Below are 21,893 nucleotides of genomic sequence, written 5' to 3'. Positions count from 1 at the left end.
CCATTAAGTGAATTGTTAATAACAGACAAAACACTTTTCAAAGTGTCAAATGAAAAATTGTGTTTTAAACAATTCTCTTTCAAAACATTTGTACAAACAAGATACCTTTTTCCTTAAATCTTTTGTAATCATTCTTTTCACTTCTCACAATATAGGTTTTCCTTTGTTTTTAACACAAACAGCTTTCAGAATTGTAGTTTTTATTTAACTCTATTATTGTAATTTTATGTCATATATGACGAAACAAACTATAAAGTCCTACATAATAACGGTGTAGTTAAATCAATGTTCATCTATATAAACAATACGCACAACAACGTTGGCACTGTGTTAACAACCAAAAGGATCAAAAGTGTGCTTGCAGTAACCAATAAGGCCTGTGAGCCTCTTCTTCTAATTAACAGAGCCCTGTCCAGGCCATGGGGCTATAAAAGTTAGACGAGCTCATTTGTCATCTCAATCTCACTTTTCTAATTATGTTCCTTTTGTAAAAATGAGACTGAGATCAAAATTGAGCTCGTCTAACTTTTATGGCCCCCGGGCCTGGTAATACAAGTATTTCAAAATGGCTGAAGTTTGTCAAACCTAACTACATATGAAAAATTAATCCACTCCACCTAAAGCTACAAAATGATTTAATAATCCCTGTATTAATAATGCACATTAATGTGAATTGTTAAACGCATACTACATTTACTCAGGTGACCGATAAGGCCCAAGGGCCTCTTGAATACCTTCAGTTCAACTGCTTCAGTGCTACTATGACCTTGCTACGCAAACACTTGATAAGACATTAAGGCCAGAGCTTTAGAATAATCTCTATTTAAAGTATTGACATACAGCACAACATGTTTTCATACGAGTTTACATTATTGTTATTGAAATTACACTAGTAATATTCCAAATACATGACAGTGAATTCTTCGGACCCGTTTTCAGGCATTGCCGTAAGCTTTTTTATTTGCAGTCTTTATTTTCTTCCTTTGAAAGTGCCCAAAATAAAGCGTCCTTTGTCTAGTAGATCACATTTTTACCACTCCTCTTTCTTTTGAAGGATTTCCTTTGGTACTCCGCGATGCTGTCATTGTGGATGTTGAATAACCCTCAGGAATCCATATCTCTAGAAACCGGTTGAGGTTTTCTTCACAGTTTCTGACTCTGGCTCTATTATTCTTTTTGCCAATTAACATGTCCATCAAATGATTTCTAAGTCCGCAAGGGTAACATTTCATCTGGCTGTTTTTGACTTGCTGTCATAATAGGGTATGTTCATGACGTTATACGTTCCTTTCAGCCCGGTCTGTTTTTGGTGTTTCAGTTTCTGGTTTTTGCTCAGTCAGGTGTTATATTCCATCCTCTTCTGTATCTATTCATCTCTATAATAAGCCACAGGAATATTTGTGTATCTTTCTTTCAGTCCAAAGTTTCGAAAATTGTCGTGCAGTGGCAAGAAGCTTCTGTTTGCCAAATGGATAGGATTCTCTTGACAGTAGGGGCGTGATCTAAGGGCTGCTTGTCCACTTAAATGTAAAACCTTGGAGAATGCTGGAATGTTTCACAAGAACTGTAACAATGCAACTTTCACTGGTGCTCTAATGTATGACATCCAAACAATGAATTCTTTCAGCTCTAGGAGTTCCTCTGTTAAAAGTTCAAAGTATGACTCCAATGTTTGAGGTTCATAACCCTTTAATCAACTAGCGAACTGATTTTGAGTCTCATAAAGGTGAATAATATCTAAATTTAACGTTTTGCAGTTTAATAGTTTTTACTACTATTAAACATAGTAGTTTGGATAAATTTATTTTCATGTAAATTTTTCCATTTACAATCCGGTCTACAAAAAGAATGCATTTTTATTCTAAGGTTCATTTAGCAAATACTGTAGTCTGTTGACGGAAAACATGTACATTGTGAATTTGTCAGTTATTATTACGAGTACCTTATGATACGGATATAAAGAATTATGGATATAACACAGTAAATTCACTGGTCCTTAGGACTTCGCTGTAACCGAGTTTACTGTATAGTCACTGCTTAAGTACTTTTGTTGAATTTTTTTTTATCATTGTGTATATTCTTAGTGGTATTTTGAAGTAGTTCTAGTTTACAGTTATATCAAACATAATGTCATAAACAGAGGAAAAGTTGTGTAAAAGATGAAGACGAGAAAAGATGAAGTTAAACATTTTCGTGTTATATTTAATAGTGATTTAAACAGAGTACAGATTTAAGGACGCGCACTTCAGACGGTTCTTTACATCTTAACAATGAAATTACAACACTTACCTATATTAGTAATGAACAATACTCAACCTACTTAACTGAACCGCAAACTTATGATCTAAAGAATACTAAAACTGCTGAACTTAACAATAGTAAATCTACTGAAATGAACAATGCTGAACCTACCTAATTGAAGAAAGAAACTGAACTTAATAATGAAACAACGAAACTAGACTAAACTAAAACTACTAAACTGAACAACGAAACCCTTTTTTTTTGACGTCAAGGAAAAGACAATCACAGTATACGGAGGCCGTTATACTGCTTCCGTCTGAAAAAACGAATCATACTGTACAGTTGATGGACTCAAAGGTAAGTTTTGGTTTATGTACCAGAAATATTGTGATGTCAAAAGTTGTGTCATAGACTACATGCATGATGTTTGTTTGGATTGTGTTAAATAATTCTTTACTATAATTTTGTAAGAATACAAGTCAAAAGATTTTTCCTTATTAGTCCCCTATTGGTTTTCACCGGAGGGGACTATAGCTTTCCTCTGCGTCCGTCAGTCTGTCTGTCCTTCAGTTTTCCACACTTTTTTTTCTTTTTGCGTTTGAGGAATGATTTGAAATTTGCGGAACAGCATCAAAATAACAAACTACAGATCAAGTTTACGGCTTACTTTTGTAGCATCTGGTTGACACATTTTCGAGAAAATTAATTTTTTATATTCTAATTTTTTAATGTTCGGGTTAAAAATATATTCTGCATAAATGTGCATTGTTTTCACAATTTCCACAAATCGGTAGGGGACGTGTATTGCTTATAATGCTTTTTTTTTAAGTATTCAAATGAATGGCATGTTAAAAACCATAAAGCCTGCAATATTGTGTCACAACTACCAAGGTCAGTTGATGAAATAACCAACTGTGAATCATGACAATACAGAATCGTTCTGCTGGTGCATTCCAATTCTTGAGGGAGTACTAATAAGACCATGATTTGTCCACTTTTGATTGTAAGCTAGATCCATATTCATTCTTTAGAAGAGGGAATAAACAGTCAGGTGAAAGTAAGAATCAGCACTGCTTGCTTGTAGAACTTGTATGAACAAGAATACCTTACCTAAAATCAGCATCAGGTAGTCCATCTTGTTGATTGTGAATCATTACACACCATTGATGGTCCAGGTGTTGAAGTGATAAAGGGCAGAAACGAATCAGATTTATCTTCGTATCTAAAACGGATATAAAAGCGTGCATTTATTTTTATTTTGCGTTACCCCTTCCGTACCCCATCTTTAAATTTACAAATGATAACGGAGATATTGAATGACAGATTTTGTGTATTTTAGAGAGCATTTGAAGTAAGCTTAAATGTTTTTTTTTTTTTTCACAGAAAAAATATTTTATTTCATATTCGTTTAGTATTAGTCTTAAGATCTTCCAAAATCACTATATTTTGATATGCACAGCAATGTGACTTACCTATCCATCAGAATCTTGGCGAGTTCGATGTTGGATTTTATCGTCAATTTTGTCCGGAGGTCCATCCATCTGTCAAATTGGTCACCAATGTAGGTTTTGTCTTTATTCAATTTAGCGTTCGCCCCTTTTTTGTGCCGCTTTCGTGCAGAGTCCGCTAAGGAAGGAATCTTTTCTGGTTTTCGACTTGTCAAATGTAAATTTGATTAATTGTTCATTAAATCAAGATGAAAGGAAATTAAAATAGTATATTTTTCTTTCTTTTCTACTATCATACAATTTAGCATAGAAAGAGTCATCAATTTGTAGAATCAAACAAGGACTACATTTTTGGCGGAATATTGGCGTAGGAAATATCACGTTTCGCAATTCAGATTTGCTGCAGATTAATGAGTCTGTCTTAGCATTTTAAAAACAATAACATTAATGTTGGACTTTGTTTTTAATAATGTGAACTCGTGATATGATACTTGGGTTTCAGAGTATGTTTTTGAAATATGATTTGTCTATCAAGTCACAATTTTATAAGTTTTTCTAAACGCCTATTTTATACATGGATCTTTGTGTAAAAATCACTTAAATTAGTTTTCCTCTCTTATAAAGTCTTCATAATGCTTAAAAATAAGAAATATTTTATTATCGGAAGCTATAAATTCTAAAATTCTTACTGATGTGTCCTCACGCTGTGTGGTCGCGGTGTGTAACTCTTTTCAAACCCGCTCATCACTTTCTCAAGAGTCAGGACCGAGTGCCTCATAAGCAAGTGACTGAATCTGCATAATGTTTTAAATTTGACATTGAAAGAGAGAGAGAGAGTTTAAAAAATGAAGTATAATATGGTTACTTTGAAAAAAAAACTTGGTCCACGTCTTCATGAGTATGTCCAACCATGAGGAAGGACATTTTTATCTTCTTAAAAAAACCCATCTCAACTAAATTACACAAAAAGGCAAGTTAGTATCAACGAATAAAAAAAACCAGGCACACGTGATAAAACATGATCTTGACATTAGAATTTTAGGTTTCTTTAATTCAAAAACATTCTTAGATTCACTTATTTTTGTTTCCCTGGCACAGTTGTCCATCTGCAGGTAAAGCGTGTCGGGCAGGGAATCCTTGATACCATAAAAACACTCAGAAGGATGGATAACGTCAAGTTCGTGGAATGGCTGCATGATAAAATTTAATCTTAAAATTCCACTAAATTTAATATATAAGTATCACTGGATCAGATACTCCAAACTTTATAAAACATTGAAACCCTAACTAAGTGTGTCCGTATTCTCCACATAGTGGAGGTGAATTTCGAGGCATTGACGAAGTGGGGGATGGCGGTCTTACTCTGGTCCATGCCGTCGATGATTATGGATAAGTACTTGGAAGGAAACGCCTTTGCCTTTTCTTGGTGTTTATAATACTTTCTTCGCTCCTGGCTAAATAGATGGATTTAATTTCAACATATAAAAAAGGTTAATGTTTTGTGAGATCCAATTTTTAAGGAGAAATAATGCATTTAAAATTGAACGTTTTCGCTATTCTCTAGGTTCAAATAAGGAAGCATAATTTCAAATGTAAATTTTAAAAACAAAACACATTGAGAGTGTTAAATTGTATTTAATCTTGATTTAAAGCACGTAGTTAAGTAAACTTACTTCTGTTTCTTTAGATGTCTATCTCTTTTTATTTTCATTGCCTCGCGTTCCCTTTGATCTCTTGTCTCCTACAAGTGCAAATATTGCATTTGGAAAATATTTTGTTCTATTGATTGTGAATAAAATAAATGACTAGGACAATTACAAAAAGACAAACGTGAATCTTAGGGGACGGGAGGGTCCAGATCACCTGAAAAAATTGAGTTTTCTTAAATTTACATTACATTACCGAAAACATGTCTTAGACCCTCCCCCCCCCCCCCCTTTCCTATTAAATTGGTCTTGATCTCCGCATGAAAGATAAATCCATTATAGTAATAATTAATTAGTGATTCCATTCAAACAATTAGTGTACATGTCGATATCTTGTTATACCTTGGGTATAGCAATATGTGAGGCTTCTTTTCTCCACAGGCGCAAAAAGTCACTACGAGAGATAGTTTAAGGATTTTGCGTTTCCTCCAGCATGGTTTCAAAAACGTGTTGCTTTGTTGAACATGGAGGGAGATGAATTTGTGTTTTGTTAGGGAGTTTCTCGCCATAACTTTCTGCGTAGGTGCTGGGCCATGCCAAGGCCGTCATTGATTTTGATTGTCATCTCTTTGTCCTTTGTTTGGAAATTGCCTTCTGCTTGTCTATAAAATATGATTAAACACCGGAGGGGACTATAGCTTTTCTCAGCGTCCGTCAGTCCCTCCGTCCGTCTGTCTGTCCCACTTCAGTTTTCCGTTGTTTTTTCTGCATACGTTTGACGATTGATGTGAAACTTGCTGAGCAGCTTTAAAATATCAAACAGCAGACCAAGTTTATACTTTTGTAGCGTCTGGTCAACACAATTCCCAGAAATTTAATTGTTTTCACTCCAAAGTTTTTAATGATCGGGTTCGTTATCGGGCTCGGTGTGTACTAAATGAACGAGGACATGTGGTCAGTAAAATAGTAAATAATATTGTGCATTATTTGTATTATTACATTCATCACTTCTAATAACAAACAAATAAGTTCTGTAAAATGGATTCGTTATCGGGTTTGGGCTGTTGAACAATAGAATATACTTCTGTGTTTGCTTTGCTTCAAATATGTTTTTTTTAATGGATTTTAGAGATTTTTTGCTGTTTATTATAATCATTTTTCATAATTTCATACTATACAATTACTACATTTATGATAGGGAATATTTAATATACAGGGTCTCAAACTTTTGCCATTCTCAATCAAAGGGGTTACCGGTAGGGGACGTGTATTGCTTATGCAATACTCTCAGAATGCTTGTTTTTTTTTTGACAGGATGTCCTAGTCCTGTGGCGTAAAATGAATATTGCTGGATGCCCTGCCCAGAGAATTGTGAAGAATGTTATCCTGGAACAGGATTTTGTGTAAAATGTAAACCAGGATATAGTGGCGATGGCTGTACAATATGTATGTTATGGTTTCAATCCTATATTTGATCTGATGGCTCTTGTTTCGAAAGTTAAGTATAACTTTACTGATTACAAATTATTTATACAAACCAATCTCGTCATTATCATTTTAATATAGGGCAGTTGGTTGTGGTTACACGATTTAAACGTATGATTTAGATGTTTGGTGTGGGTAGGATACAGGTTATATACGTATGATTTAGTTGTTTGCTGTGGCAAGGGTACAGGGTTTACACGTATGATTTAGATGTTTGGTGTGGGTAGGATACAGGTTATATACGTATAATTTAGTTGTTTGGTGTGGCTAGGATACAGGTTATATACCTATGATTTAGTTGTTTGGTGTGGCTAGGATACAGATTATATACGTATGATTTAGTTGTTTGGTGTGGCTAGGATACAGATTATATACGTATGATTTAGTTGTTTGGTGTGGGTAGGATACAGGTTATATACGTATGATTTAGTTGTTTTGTGTGGCTAGGATACAGGTTATATACCTATGATTTAGATGTTTGGTGTGGTTAGGATACAGGTTATATACGTATGATTTAGATGTTTGGTGTGGCTAGGATACAGATTATATACGTATGATTTAGTTGTTTTGTGTGGCTAGGATACAGATTATATACCTATTCTTTAGTTGTTTGGTGTGGCTAGGATACAGATTATATACGTTTGATTTAGTTGTTTTGTGTGGCTAGGATACAGATTATATACCTATGATTTAGTTGTTTGGTGTGGCTAGGACACAGGTTATATACGTATGATTTAGTTGTTTGGTGTGGCTAGGAGACAGATTATATACGTATGATTTAGTTGTTTGGTGTGGCTAGGAGACAGATTATATACGTATGATTTAGTTGTTTGGTGTGGCTAGGATACAGGTTATATACGTATGATTTAGTTGTTTGGTGTGGCTAGGGTACAGGTTATATACGTATGATTTAGTTGTTTGGTGTGGCTAGGATACAGGTTATATACGTATGATTTAGTTGTTTGGTGTGGCTAGGGTACAGGTTATATACGTATGATTTAGACGTTTGGTGTGGATAGGATACAGATTATATACGTATGATTTAGTTGTTTGGTGTGGCTAGGAGACAGATTATATACGTATGATTTAGTTGTTTGGTGTGGCTAGGAGACAGATTATATACGTATGATTTAGTTGTTTGGTGTGGATAGGATACAGATTATATACGTATGATTTAGTTGTTTGGTGTGGCTAGGGTACAGGTTATATACGTATGATTTAGACGTTTGGTGTGGATAGGATACAGGTTATATACGTATGATTTAGTTGTTTGATGTGGCTAGGATACAGGTTATATACGTATGATTTAGTTGTTTGGTGTGGCTAGGATACAGGTTATATACGTATGATTTAGATGTTTGGTGTGGGTAGAATCCACGTTATATACGTATGATTTAGTTGTTTGGTGTGGCTAGGATACAGATTATATACGTATGATTTAGATGTTTGGTGTGGGTAGGATACAGATTATATACGTATGATTTAGTTGTTTGGTGTGGGTAGGATACAGATTATATACGTATGATTTAGTTGTTTGGTGTGGGTAGGATACAGGTTATATACGTATGATTTAGACGTTTTGTGTGGCTAGGATACAGATTATATACGTATGATTTAGTTGTTTGGTGTGGCTAGGATACAGATTATATACGTATGATTTAGATGTTTGGTGTGGCTAGGATACAGATTATATACGTATGATTTAGTTGTTTTGTGTGGCTAGGATACAGATTATATACGTATGATTTAGTTGTTTTGTGTGGCTAGGATACAGATTATATACCTATGATTTAGTTGTTTGGTGTGGCTAGGATACAGATTATATACGTATGATTTAGTTGTTTGGTGTGGCTAGGATACCGATTATATACCTATGATTTAGTTGTTTGCTGTGGCTAGGACACAGGTTATATACGTATGATTTAGTTGTTTGGTGTGGCTAGGAGACAGATTATATACGTATGATTTAGTTGTTTGGTGTGGCTAGGAGACAGGTTATATACGTATGATTTAGTTGTTTGGTGTGGCTAGGATACAGGTTATATACGTATGATTTAGTTGTTTGGCGTGGCTAGGATACAGGTTATATACGTATGATTTAGTTGTTTGGTGTGGCTAGGATACAGGTTATATACGTATGATTTAGTTGTTTGGTGTGGCTAGGGTACAGGTTATATACGTATGATTTAGTTGTTTGGTGTGGCTAGGGTACAGGTTATATACGTATGATTTAGACGTTTGGTGTGGATAGGATACAGGTTATATACGTATGATTTAGTTGTTTGATGTGGCTAGGATACAGGTTATATACGTATGATTTAGTTGTTTGGTGTGGCTAGGATACAGGTTATATACGTATGATTTAGATGTTTGGTGTGGGTAGAATACACGTTATATACGTATGATTTAGTTGTTTGGTGTGGCTAGGATACAGATTATATACGTATGATTTAGATGTTTGGTGTGGGTAGGATACAGATGTTATACGTATGATTTAGTTGTTTGGTGTGGGTAGGATACAGATTATATACGTATGATTTAGTTGTTTGGTGTGGGTAGGATACAGGTTATATACGTATGATTTAGACGTTTTGTGTGGCTAGGATACAGATTATATACGTATGATTTAGTTGTTTGGTGTGGCTAGGATACAGGTTATATGCGTATGATTTAGTTGTTTGGTGTGGCTAGGATACAGGTTATATACGTATGATTTAGTTGTTTGGTGTGGGTAGGATACAGGTTATATACGTATGATTTAGTTGTTTGGTGTGGGTAGGATACAGATTATATACGTATGATTTAGATGTTTGGTGTGGGTAGGATACAGGTTATATACGTATGATTTAGATGTTTGGTGTAGCTAGGATACAGATTATATACGTATGATTTAGTTGTTTGGTGTGGCTAGGATACAGGTTATATACGTATGATTTAGTTGTTTGGTGTGGCTAGGGTACAGGTTATATACGTATGATTTAGACGTTTGGTGTGGATAGGATACAGGTTATATACGTATGATTTAGTTGTTTGATGTGGCTAGGATACAGGTTATATACGTATGATTTAGTTGTTTGGTGTGGCTAGGATACAGGTTATATACGTATGATTTAGATGTTTGGTGTGGGTAGAATACACGTTATATACGTATGATTTAGTTGTTTGGTGTGGCTAGGATACAGATTATATACGTATGATTTAGATGTTTGGTGTGGGTAGGATACAGATTATATACGTATGATTTAGTTGTTTGGTGTGGGTAGGATACAGATTATATACGTATGATTTAGTTGTTTGGTGTGGGTAGGATACAGGTTATATACGTATGATTTAGACGTTTTGTGTGGCTAGGATACAGATTATATACGTATGATTTAGTTGTTTGGTGTGGCTAGGATACAGGTTATATGCGTATGATTTAGTTGTTTGGTGTGGCTAGGATACAGGTTATATACGTATGATTTAGTTGTTTGGTGTGGGTAGGATACAGGTTATATACGTATGATTTAGTTGTTTGGTGTGGGTAGGATACAGATTTTATACGTATGATTTAGATGTTTGGTGTGGGTAGGATACAGGTTATATACGTATGATTTAGTTGTTTGGTGTGGGTAGGATACAGATTATATACGTATGATTTAGTTGTTTGGTGTGGCTAGGATACAGGTTATATACGTATGATTTAATTGTTTGGTGTGGGTAGGATACAGATTTTATACGTATGATTTAGATGTTTGGTGTGGGTACGATACAGATTATATACGTATGATTTAGTTGTTTGGTGTGGCTAGGATACAGATTATATACGTATGATTTAGTTGTTTGGTGTGGGTAGGATACAGATTATATATGTATGATTTAGTTGTTTGGTGTGGGTATGATACAGATTATATACGTATGATTTAGTTGTTGGTGTGGGTAGGATACAGGATTTATATGATTTGTGCGGCTAGAATTCTGGGTTAATATGTATGATTTAGTTGTTTTCATTTCAAATATCGAGTCTAGTTTTGCTAATCTCAATTCTTACTGATTAATGTGTAAATGTATAAACCAATGCGTTTGATAGGAAAGGGAGTTCAATATGATTAAATAAACTTTATAAAGATACCTCTTATTTTGATGTTCTTTGTAAATATGTATTTTTTGTTTAGCTTGCCATGCCAGTATAAAGAGGTATTCCTATAGTGCCAAGGAGACACTATCTGGAGATTAACAGTCACGGGGGACGGTCTGGTAACACTTGATATGGGAGTATTCCAGAGTTCAACAGACATTGACTACGTGCCATTCTCTTTTTCACAGACAGACCACGTCATGGTGGACTTCTTCAGAGACGCCTACGTACCTACACAACAGGTGATTGTTCCATAGTAGTGGTACATCTACCATATCAGCATTTCAAAAAGCGATGCTTTATGTGTCGATATACGACATTTGGTTCTCTATATCTATAAATTTAATAAATGAGGTACTCATAAATGATACCCTGCACCAAGAACTTTTAAAAGGATTTTTTTTTAGAAAACAGCATATGCCTCCCTCTCTTATAGTGGCATTACACTTGTAGAAATGACCAAAGCTAAAGTCAGGACTTTTTTACAGGTCATGAACAGTCTTTGTGTCAAATTATGGATTCTAATACTTTTCAATTATAATCTGCCCCAGACAGGATACAGCATTTTTGAAAACAATGACAATGTTTAACTTAAACCGATACATGTAAGTCAAATTCATGACACATTTTCGGCAATTTGTTTATGAAAGAAACTTCCAATGTTTTTTTTCCATAAAAACAGTACAAAGCCGACACGGATTATGAACTTTTTCTTCTAATGACTGACTTTGATTGAATAACCTTGGGTCAAAATCATGACATACCCTCAGGTCGTAAGCAATATTTGAATAATATTTCTGCCAGTTGACCTTGCCAAAATGACCTTGGATCAAGGTTTTAAGAAACATTTGTGTGATGTAAGAACTTTCAATGCTCCTCCATAAAAAAGATATGGACCAGACATGAATTTTCAGGCCACACATGTAAACAATCTTTGTGTGAAATCACACCTTTTAATGTTTCTCCATAAAGAAAGACGTGGACTTGACCCAGATTTTGAACTGACAGACGGACAAGGTGATTCCTATAAACCTCCCTAAAACCTTCATTAAAGTCGATAATAAAAAAACACGAATTATTATAGGCTTGTTTCTTATCTAATGGAACTATTGCTTTAAAAAGATTACAAATGAGAACGTTATCAGAGTTTATGATATTATCTTGTAGTCAAGTTTTAAATCTACTCAGCTATGTCTTATTTTGAAAAAAAAATGTGTTGTAGTATTCAAGAAAAATTGAACGATTGGAGCACTGGGACGTTAAAGTGGTGAACAGCCTATCTACAAGAGTCAACATCGTTAGAATAACGATAAATGCTACAACCAGCTACACACTCTCAAAGCTTGTAATTCATCTGCGGAAGTGCACAGAGTTTCCTAATTATTCTTGGTAACCTGTAAATACTTTTAATTCAATACTGTGTATCAAGAAAATATAAACACATAGAACTCGATACAAGTTGTTTAGTTGTAAAGGAAACCTAGATAAGGGAGAGAGAGGCGAAAAAAGAGAGAGGTTGAGATGGAGAAGTGAGAAATGGTACGGTGATTAAATATAGATAACTACAATAAAAGCAATCTTATTTTTCAGACAAGTACACGAACTTGAAAGAAGAAAACATAAGAAAAATTCCGAAAACTACATTTATGCAATGTATTCCTGAATAAGCAAAGAATATTGTTTTCATCCATCTTCAAAAACTACTTAAATAAAATGTTTTCATCTAGATTTTGTTTCTTTTTTTAACGTTTTTGCGATTCTTAGGCATCGCAACTGTTGGAATCGGTATGTGATTATCGGCACGTGCTAATCATGACGAGTTATTAAGCCTTTCTATATGGCACCGAACGTTGCAGATGTCCCGCACTCTTCTGAATTTCTTTTCACAAATTACAAAACCCGATCATTTGTTAAAATACATGTAATAAGTTATGCGGTTTATTGGTATACATATATATCTTGATCATTGCTAATGTTGAGTCAGAATTAAGTTTTCAGCGGCAGTAGTGTTAGTGATACAAAATGAGAAGATAGTACAAAATTATTGTTTCAAAGAAAACTTCGTAAAATAATAAATAAAAATATAATTATCTTTATTATCACATGTTTAAAAAACTTCGGTGCATTCTGGGCTTTTGGTTTTCTTAAATCACTATTTATTTGTTTCATCTGGGCGATGTGCATTAGCACTTAAAAAAGAAAGAAAGTTCAAAACACTGTTGTTAAGGTGCAGGAAACAACACACAGGGAACTTGGGATTACAACAGCATTCTATTTAAATTAATCTGTTGCACACAGACACCGGGATGAGGCCATGAATACAGGGATTAGGAACGCTGTACACGATCTGCCAAATATAGACTTCCCATTCACCACAAAACAGAATAATCAAATTACAAAGAAAACAGCGACCCTAACTAAAAGTCATTTTTTTTAATGATTGTCTTACTTAATTTGTTTTTAATAATGTAAAAAAAGTATGTATATTTTCACGAAATATAAATGATTTGGTCAAACAAAGACAGATAACTTTTGGATTGAAACAGCTTTTTTATAATAGAAACTAACGGAACACTGATTTTTTAACAAACATTCCCCCACCGGTGAAACAAACATTTTGGGGATTTTTATATTTTGTTATATTGTATATTCAGAAATACATTCCAAACAAGAATTTTGCTTTGTTACTTTTTAAAAAATAATTAAAATATATGAATTTAAATGATAATTTTCTTTAATATCTAACATTTAACATGTGTTTATTAAGTGTTATGCACTCGCTTCTCACCACTGCGACCCGAGTTCGATCCCCGTGATCGACAGTGGTTGTATGTAAAAGGGTATGGTGGTCGCCCTCTTGGATACCTGTGTTTTCTACGGGCACTCCGGCTTCCTCCCACATCAAAGAACCACTCGCTCTAACATCCGTGCAAACGAAAGATATAAATATAAGTTGTAGAACTTGTTTATCAATCGTTGTAAAATGAATAAAGTTCAATTTATTTATTTTAATAGGACTTTCCTCACTCATAGAGACAAATTTTTTTAAGAGAGAAACTTTGGTTTAAAATATAATTACTTGACATCCACTTTTATTTCTATATAAATCATTAGCAATTGGTTTAAACTTTCAGAAAACTTTTGTTTTTTTTAATATCTAACAGAAATTCCGATATATTTTGATCTATATGTAAAATGTAGGCGGGAAACAGGCGTTAGCGTTCGCTGTTCTTAATATTTTTTCTTAAAAGACATTGTTAAAAAGAAGTGTCCTTAAAACCACTGAAGGTGAAGTCTGGGGTTGAGTGAAGCAGAAACAGTCTCTCATCATCAAGACGCTGAGCAAGAGAATAACACTCTATTCTCCAAGGTTTGTAATTTTACGCAGTATTAAGGCAATTGCTTTTAAAACATATATTTAACCAAAGTTATTTAAGACTTCATATTTAGGTTACATTGAAGTTTAAAATTTCAGGGAATTTAAAATTATCTTTTCCCTGAATTCTAAAACTTTAATGTAACACTTGCTGCAATGATTTACTTGTAGACTTCTCCGTCAAATTCAAGGTAATTGTTTTCTAAAACGCATTTCAATGAAAACGTTAGCTCCCTGGGTGTGGAATAAGAAATGTCTTATTTAATTTATTAGCCTGCGTGCATAAGCCTCGTATATAGATGAAAGGAGTTCATTGAATTCCATGTTGGGGTTCATGCTTGTCAGGTAATGAATAATTAATAATGCGTTTGGGGGGTCGGCAGCGTGTGGCTTTTATTTTGTTGATTAATTCCGCAGTGTCTTTAATATACGTTGTTTTTGTACGATAGGGACGAGAGAGTGATCTCAGTACTGTCCTATTTTCCTTGTCGGCGTGTTGCATTGTGCGATAATTGGTCTAACAGATGGTAATTTTCTTATGCTGCATTTACCGTTCATTATAGAGTGTTGACAATATTTTTCAAAAGGAGTTGATATTTGATACCAAAGAGGAACTAATTCATAGAATGATTTCAAGGCTGCCAATCGGTTTCAGATATTGTATCAGTGCTATCCAACACTGTCGTCTGTTAGCAATCTGGAAATGCTCTGTAACACTTTCACAAGCTCTAAAACAAATTGTATTTCAACATCACTTATCACTATATATTATGTATGACATTTAAAAGCATTTACTTTTAGTGCCTTTGTTCAGCCATAGAAAATGTGTATTGATTATTCTTTAATAGAAACGACACATTAATCTGTTTATTTATCAAATATTCCTTTTAACATTTAATGCTTACTCACGAAGGGCAGTGAAGCTGAACAAATTAAAAGCATGAGGTTTTGAGCTACAATTATCAAGGAATGGGAATACTAAAATATTAATGGTTCTCAACTTTTTATACTGATGTTATCTGCTTGCATTGGATCTTTATGAGTTTGCAGAACTTGAGATATGGCAACTGTGGTGTTTTTTAATGCTTTTTTCAATATGTTTAAATTGTGTGCCATATAAGTATCGTACGAAAAAATTAGAAAAGAATCAACAGAAATCATACAAAATTATTTTGAAAACAACACAAACAGTTTGAATTGTTTTTAGTACTGCTTTAGTAGTGTAAAAGAAAACACTTAGAAAATAAGCCCGAATGTAACCTGTTTTGTTTTAGGTTTATTTTTTATCAACTTAAACCATAAAAATTGCAAAATTATATCAATATAATTTAAGTAATATTTCATGCATACTTAATAAAATTTGAATTTGACAACTCAAACCATAAGGAAACAACTTCCTTAATATTTGCTGCAGAACTCGATGCGAGTTTAATCGCATGATATTTCAGTGTTAGCTAAATTAATGGAAAGTCGCTAAATATCCAGAAATAATAGTCCATTTTTTTTTTCAACATAAACATCAAAGACATCACTTCTATGAAATGATGTTATTGAAATTGGAGCTAAGGGTCCAAAGCGACGAAATAAGGTAGGCTTACTGAGAAACGTCAATGCTAACTTATAATATAGGGATGGACACGACACGGTCCTCCTAACTTCTCCCATATATATTTGAGAGAAAAACTAACTTCTCCCATATATATTTGAGAAAAAGCTAACTGCGTGGCTATAATTGATGCATGTTTATGACGTTCTCTACCTAAATTGTGAAATTCATGACCCTCGGTCCGGGGTTTATGCCCTGAGACAGGCGCAATATAGTCTTGTGGTAAACATGTAATAAATCTCTGAATAGGTTATTGTGGCTGTTGTTTACGGACAGCAGTGGGAGGGGCATGTTGTGAACTGCGCAACTGAAATATTTCAAAGAATATTTGTAGCCTGTTTTTAAACAAAGTATCTTTTTTAGACTAACAAAAATAGATTTAATTGTATTTATCGATATTGCTTAAATTAGAAATTACACTATTTAAAAAAACGAATAAAAACTGCACGTTTTATAAATTGACTCAACATTAATAACAAAAGAATAAAAGGCATATGCAATCTAACCAACAAGTGCATATATGTGGTCACAGCTGTATTACACAAAGTTTTACCAAAGGTTTTTAGTAATGTGATTTAGAAATGAATAGATAATCAATTTTCCAGGATGCGCAAGTATACACATGTATCTATACATACGATAATGTTCCAGCTTAGTGTTCATTTATTTTATTTATTAGATGGCGATGCCAAACACGTCCACTTCGCAAAGAGTGAGAAACTCAGTTGTCTTTGAGATCTTTACAAATCTCCCCTCTGGTGATGTCGGACAATCAACGACGACCAGCTGTGACGCAGTACCGGGACCAGCAAAGAATCCACAGGGAGTGTTGACATCTGATTCTGTTAGACCAACAGTGACGGTAACATTTCTTAGCCGGTCTGACACATCTAAAACAAATATCAGATATTATAATGTTAATAAGATATTGTAAATAAAACAGCACTTATTAATAGAACTGCATTTTTTAATGATCATAATAGATTTTGTATGCATAGTGCTTTTGTACATTTATCAGATTATGAAGTACTCCATAACGAAATATATTTGCGACTAAAGAATAGTTTGTGTAAATTAAATGTTATTCGGGAAATAAGAGAGTAACAAATCAGATATTTCGTTTAATTTCAATAATTAAGTCAACGTTATAGCTTGGAACATCAAAATTAAAACAACAGTATTGTTTTCTTTATTATATTTTGACTTTCAGTGTTGTTGTTTTGTACTCTTACCTATTTTCCACTTGTCTATTCCTCTGTTGAGTATTCTGACAGATGTGATTGAATACACAGTCTGTAGATCCACCCTCCACCACGGATTTTCGTCTTGTTCTCCTGTGTGTGCACAATTGTCGTAAATGAAGTCTGTACCTCTTTTGCCATCTACTGCATACTGGGCATGGTACATATAAAACGTTGACGACTGATTTGCCGGTTTATCCAATGCAAGTTCAAACAGAACTGTCAATGATATTACCGAACTGTTTAGTAATGCAATATAGCACAGAGATCAGATGTCTTTAGCTTAAGCTGTCAACGATATTTAAAATTGTAAACATGCAAAGTTGTAGTGATAATGAAAATGCAATAATCATCGTGAGAAAACATCATTGATTAAGTAGCTCTTTTTTAAAAACTAAACTTATCTCAGTTAGTAGACGAATCAAGTCAGATCATGAATAAGTACATTATTTTACAAGGTCGAATCTTTCAAAGTATCGTACATTTACCCTATATGCACTAATGATATACGATAAAAATTGTGTAGGATCCAATTCAGTTGATTTTAATATCTATGGTTTTAAAATCTATATATGAAAAAAGTATTATTCTGATAACGGATTTTTTTGCTAAAAGCAGTAAGAATCGTGTTTCAAGGAGTGCAGTTTATTCGGCGTACATTTCTATGATACAGATGTTTATCATCACGGATTGCAAATATTGAAAAAAAAGGTTTGAAAAAAAATGTTCACAATGTAGTAATAAGCTCAAGATTAAAAAAAAAAGTAATCACAAAACACTGAAGAGTGTATAAAGTTTATTTGGGCATTAACATTCTTAATTTTTTTTACAACTAATTGGATTCACGTAGATGAATAATATAAATAACACGGTATTTATTTAAGCAAACTGCATTTCTTGGTATTTAATGTCGAGATTGTTGACATCACCTCGGTGATGTATTTTTGTTTTTAAGAATAACCCCATTTTCAGAGCATGACGAAAACAAAATACAGCATTTTCCAGTTTGTTTTGATAATAAATACAGTGTCCAAAAAGGAATTACTATAGGCACCAATATTGTTAATCATAAGGATACATAGGAGGAGTATCCCCTTTTCCTTCAAATGTTAAGAATACTAAAAAAAAGTATTTTTTGTAGGAAGTCCAAGGTCAGTTTCTTTTCAGACTAGGCTTGATGACCGAGTCTGACTAACTTTAGTTTTTAAACGGGCGTGAGATATATGTGAATTAATTTATGAGGAAGACAATATGGAGACATACATATTGATGAAAACAGTGTCATTTTGAATTTAACTTATGAATGAATGAACAATTTATCGTTTGTGTTAGGGTATCTTGGTGAATGCTTTGTTGTATTTGATAACCTTAAGTTAGATTAAGAATTTCAGTTGTCAATACTGGCGCTGTGAACATGGTTTAATACCTGTGTTATTGCAACAAAACAAATAATATCTTTCTTTTTTTTAGATGCGTTATTTAAAAAGTAAGCATTACCCATTTACCCTCTTTACAGACAATGTCGTATTTCCACTCTCCGTTTGACTGACAATTCAGCCGTCCTGAACCAGACTGGGGGTATCCGTCAGCACACGAGGCGTGTATCCTCCTGTGTATACCAATGGCGTCCTCACGTCGTGTTGTATTCAGGTCTATTCCTTTTAGATCGGGTATTCCACAATCTCATGAGTAAAGGTACATTTGAAACAATCATTGGTAAAATTTAACTTTTAAGAATTAAGTCAACATACTGTTTATTGTAGCTGCGTTATAACAAGGGCACCGCTAAATGGAGCATCCCCTCGCGACATGACTGGTAATTGTACTAATCCTCTATTACTACAAAAAGTTTTTTTTAACTGTACTTAGTTAAAAAAAATCAAGTAGTTAATTTGAACTGCCTGCTTTCAAATTTCTTTCACAGTAGTGAAGCGGAAGTAGTTATCGTCAAGTCGTACATAAAATGTATGTTTAAAAGTGTGTTATTTTAACGATATACTTCTAATTGCCTTGAAAACAGGGTTTATCCTTTTACCATGCCAAATAAGTGTACGAAGTTTGATATATATCCGTGCAAGGGTTTTCTTTTATTAAAGACCAGTACCGATCATACCCAACCTAACACCAGAGTAAACTCCAAGTAAACCTTAGGTTTACTTTATTGGGTTTACTTAAGGTTTACTTTTTGAAAATTTGGGTCCACTCGGGGTTTACTTTGGGTTTACTCGATTATTGCTTTTGGAGACAACTATACGCACTGCAGTGTTAAGCAGACCTGTATTTCATCTTATCATCATACTGCCTGCAATTCCTGCCCCTTGTTTATTCCGACTACACATGTAGCGTCTGCTTTTAGGGTATACTTCTGATCGGGGTTTACTCTCCGTGTCCACTCTGGGTTTACTTGGGGTTTACTCTGGGTCCACTCTAGTAAACCCAGAGTTTAGTTGGGATTTACTTTCTGTTAGGTTGGGTCTGATCGGTACTGTAGTTGATTTCAAGCTGACGAAGACAGACGTACATACACACACACACGCGCGCACAGCAGCGATGCTGATGGGCAACAAGTTGCGCTAGGGAGTAAAAAGAATAACAATGTCATCAGTTAGTCTTATGTAATGAATGATCTTTGACTTTGAATTTAAATATATTATAATCAATTATAGTAAACGAATTCAATATCTGCATCTTATTTAAGTACAGAATAAAACTAAAGGTACCTTCTCAATATTGGCATGTATGAAGTTTTATAGAAGTCATATAAATATTTGTTTATATGTTAAATCAAAACAATTGATGATCGATATTACCTGACAAAACACATTCAAAGACAGTATCCTCAGTATATCTCTTGTGTTTACATGTCTCGTTGAGTTGACAATTCGAGTTTGAACAAGCTCCAGCCAGATCCTATTAAAAATGATATTCATGCTCGTGATACACAGTTAGTTTACTAATAATAGAATACCGAAACGTATTCAAACCTGGTTTCTTATCTAAAGGAGCTAAATTCCCTGTTTGATTTTTTGTAAAATATGTATGTAAGATCGTTTTGTAGGTTAAAGAGTGCTTAGACTACATGAAAATAGTTAAACACGTGTCATTTTCTGTAGGATCGCCGATGTGAATATATCGCCTTATTTTTGAATTTTCACTGTACATAACACGACACAAACGGTTAAGATTTAGCAAAAATGTCCATCCCTTCATTTGTTTTGTCCGTTTTATCAAATTATAAAGACATGCTCTGTGTTAAATAAGAATATTTTAGAACTGTATCTCTTTTCTGTAGTTTTATTTGGGTTTAATTTAGTTAATGTAGTTGATTTGATTGAAAACGGTAGTACTTTTGATTTAATACGACGCCTTATCAATGTAGGAACATGCTACTCTAAAAGAAATGAAAAAGCCTGGAAAAAATATCTATGAACAAGTGTGAAACAGATTTTAAAAAAAACCTGCTATCTAAATGGTGATATAAGTATCATGACCTGTACGATATATTCATAATGTTCTAAAAAGCTTATTTAAATATTTTGATATTCCTTTCGATATATTTTGTCATATTTAGCTTATATTTCATAGAAGTTAAGAAAATAGTTAACTCCAATTTTGGCCTAAAATTAGTTTATTTCATGCTGTATATCAAATTTTTGAGGTGTGACCACTACTTGTTTTACTTTTAAATGAGACATTAAGAGTATGTCTATCTGTATGCAAAGTTTTGAAAAGACGACATTATTATGATCGTTGTTATTCACGTTATAGTTTGATTACTCCAAAAGTTTTGTAACATGTGTTGTTGTGTTCATTATGTACTGGCCTTTAAAGCCACCAGTAAAGCAAGAATTTTTAAACTTTGACTTATGTTTTACATTATAGTCACAACATGTGTTCAGCTTCATACTGTAATAAAATCATAGCTAAATAGTAGTTCAAACTATGAATATTTGTTTGATTTCTTCAAAAAATCAATTTCTATGTCAAATTTTAGCAAAAATTTTAGGTAAATTATCATTTCTGTTTGGAGCCCAATATTTCCAAACAATGACGCGTGACATGGGTCACAAATAAAATAAATGACCTTTCCCCATTTTTATATCTAAGTGGTTTTCGGATGAAAGACATTTCTATTATTTCAGGTGCCAACATCCTTAAACTGTTTTTCCTTAAGATTTTGGTTCTGAATACTGTTCGTTATCATAACATCTTATTTTTACTCATTAATAATTATAGAAATAATGAAATATGCTCATTTTATAAAATATTATAAAAGGATTTAAAAAAATGTTTTTTTCTTTTTAAGTAGACTTAGTATTAAGATGACTTTCCCAACTGCTTGTTTCTACGGATGTTGATTTGTTTTTTGTTGTTGTGGGTTTTTTTTTTTTTTTTTTGAGGGTTTTTTTTTTTTGGCTATTAGTTAAAGCGTGTGTTACTTCAATGCATGAATGTTAACAAATATAACGTTGTAGTTTTATTTGCCATAATCAGCATGAATCGGTAATCGTTCATGTGGATAAACAGTTTACTTTAAAAAAGCGTAAACTATATCCATACCCTTGCTAAATGTTTCAATATGATTAGAGAGAAAACATGTGTGCATTGATATACTTAAATCTTAAGGTTTTACATACCAAACTATATGTATAATTCTGTCAATTTTTTGGTTTACCAAACTTAGCACCCTTTTCAGCATTAAGTTAATTATGAAATTGATCAACTCCTATTTT

The 21,893-nt window shown here is 33.5% G+C and overlaps 1 protein-coding gene and 1 pseudogene across 1 annotated transcript; both read right to left on the bottom strand.

The window, feature by feature from the left end:
- LOC128169113 (uncharacterized) overlaps positions 1-21,893 on the bottom strand; it is a 113,537-nt pseudogene that overhangs the window by 90,832 nt on the left and 812 nt on the right.
- LOC128169118 (uncharacterized) lies at positions 3,358-4,571 on the bottom strand. Its single transcript, XM_052835283.1, has 3 exons — positions 4,379-4,571; positions 3,714-3,896; positions 3,358-3,463 (listed from the first exon to the last, which is right to left on the bottom strand). The coding sequence occupies exons 1-3, from the start codon at positions 4,465-4,467 to the stop codon at positions 3,364-3,366; spliced, it is 372 nt and encodes a 123-aa protein (XP_052691243.1). The 5' UTR covers positions 4,468-4,571; the 3' UTR covers positions 3,358-3,363.

Source organism: Crassostrea angulata, unplaced genomic scaffold (assembly GCF_025612915.1).
Source record: "Crassostrea angulata isolate pt1a10 unplaced genomic scaffold, ASM2561291v2 HiC_scaffold_98, whole genome shotgun sequence".
Classification (NCBI taxonomy): Eukaryota; Metazoa; Mollusca; class Bivalvia; order Ostreida; family Ostreidae; genus Magallana; species Magallana angulata.
This window is presented reverse-complemented; position numbering and strand designations above follow the sequence as displayed.

Excerpts from the sequence above, each read along its gene's own strand:
- LOC128169118 (XM_052835283.1), bottom strand. The coding sequence starts at position 4,467 with ATGAGGCACTCGGTCCTGACTCTTGAGAAAGTGATGAGCGGGTTTGAA. Across the intron at positions 3,897-4,378 it reads CACAGCGTGAGGACACATCA|TCGAAAACCAGAAAAGATTC; the intron begins GTAAGAATTTTA and ends ACATTTGACAAG. Across the intron at positions 3,464-3,713 it reads GCCAAGATTCTGATGGATAG|ATACGAAGATAAATCTGATT; the intron begins GTAAGTCACATT and ends TATCCGTTTTAG.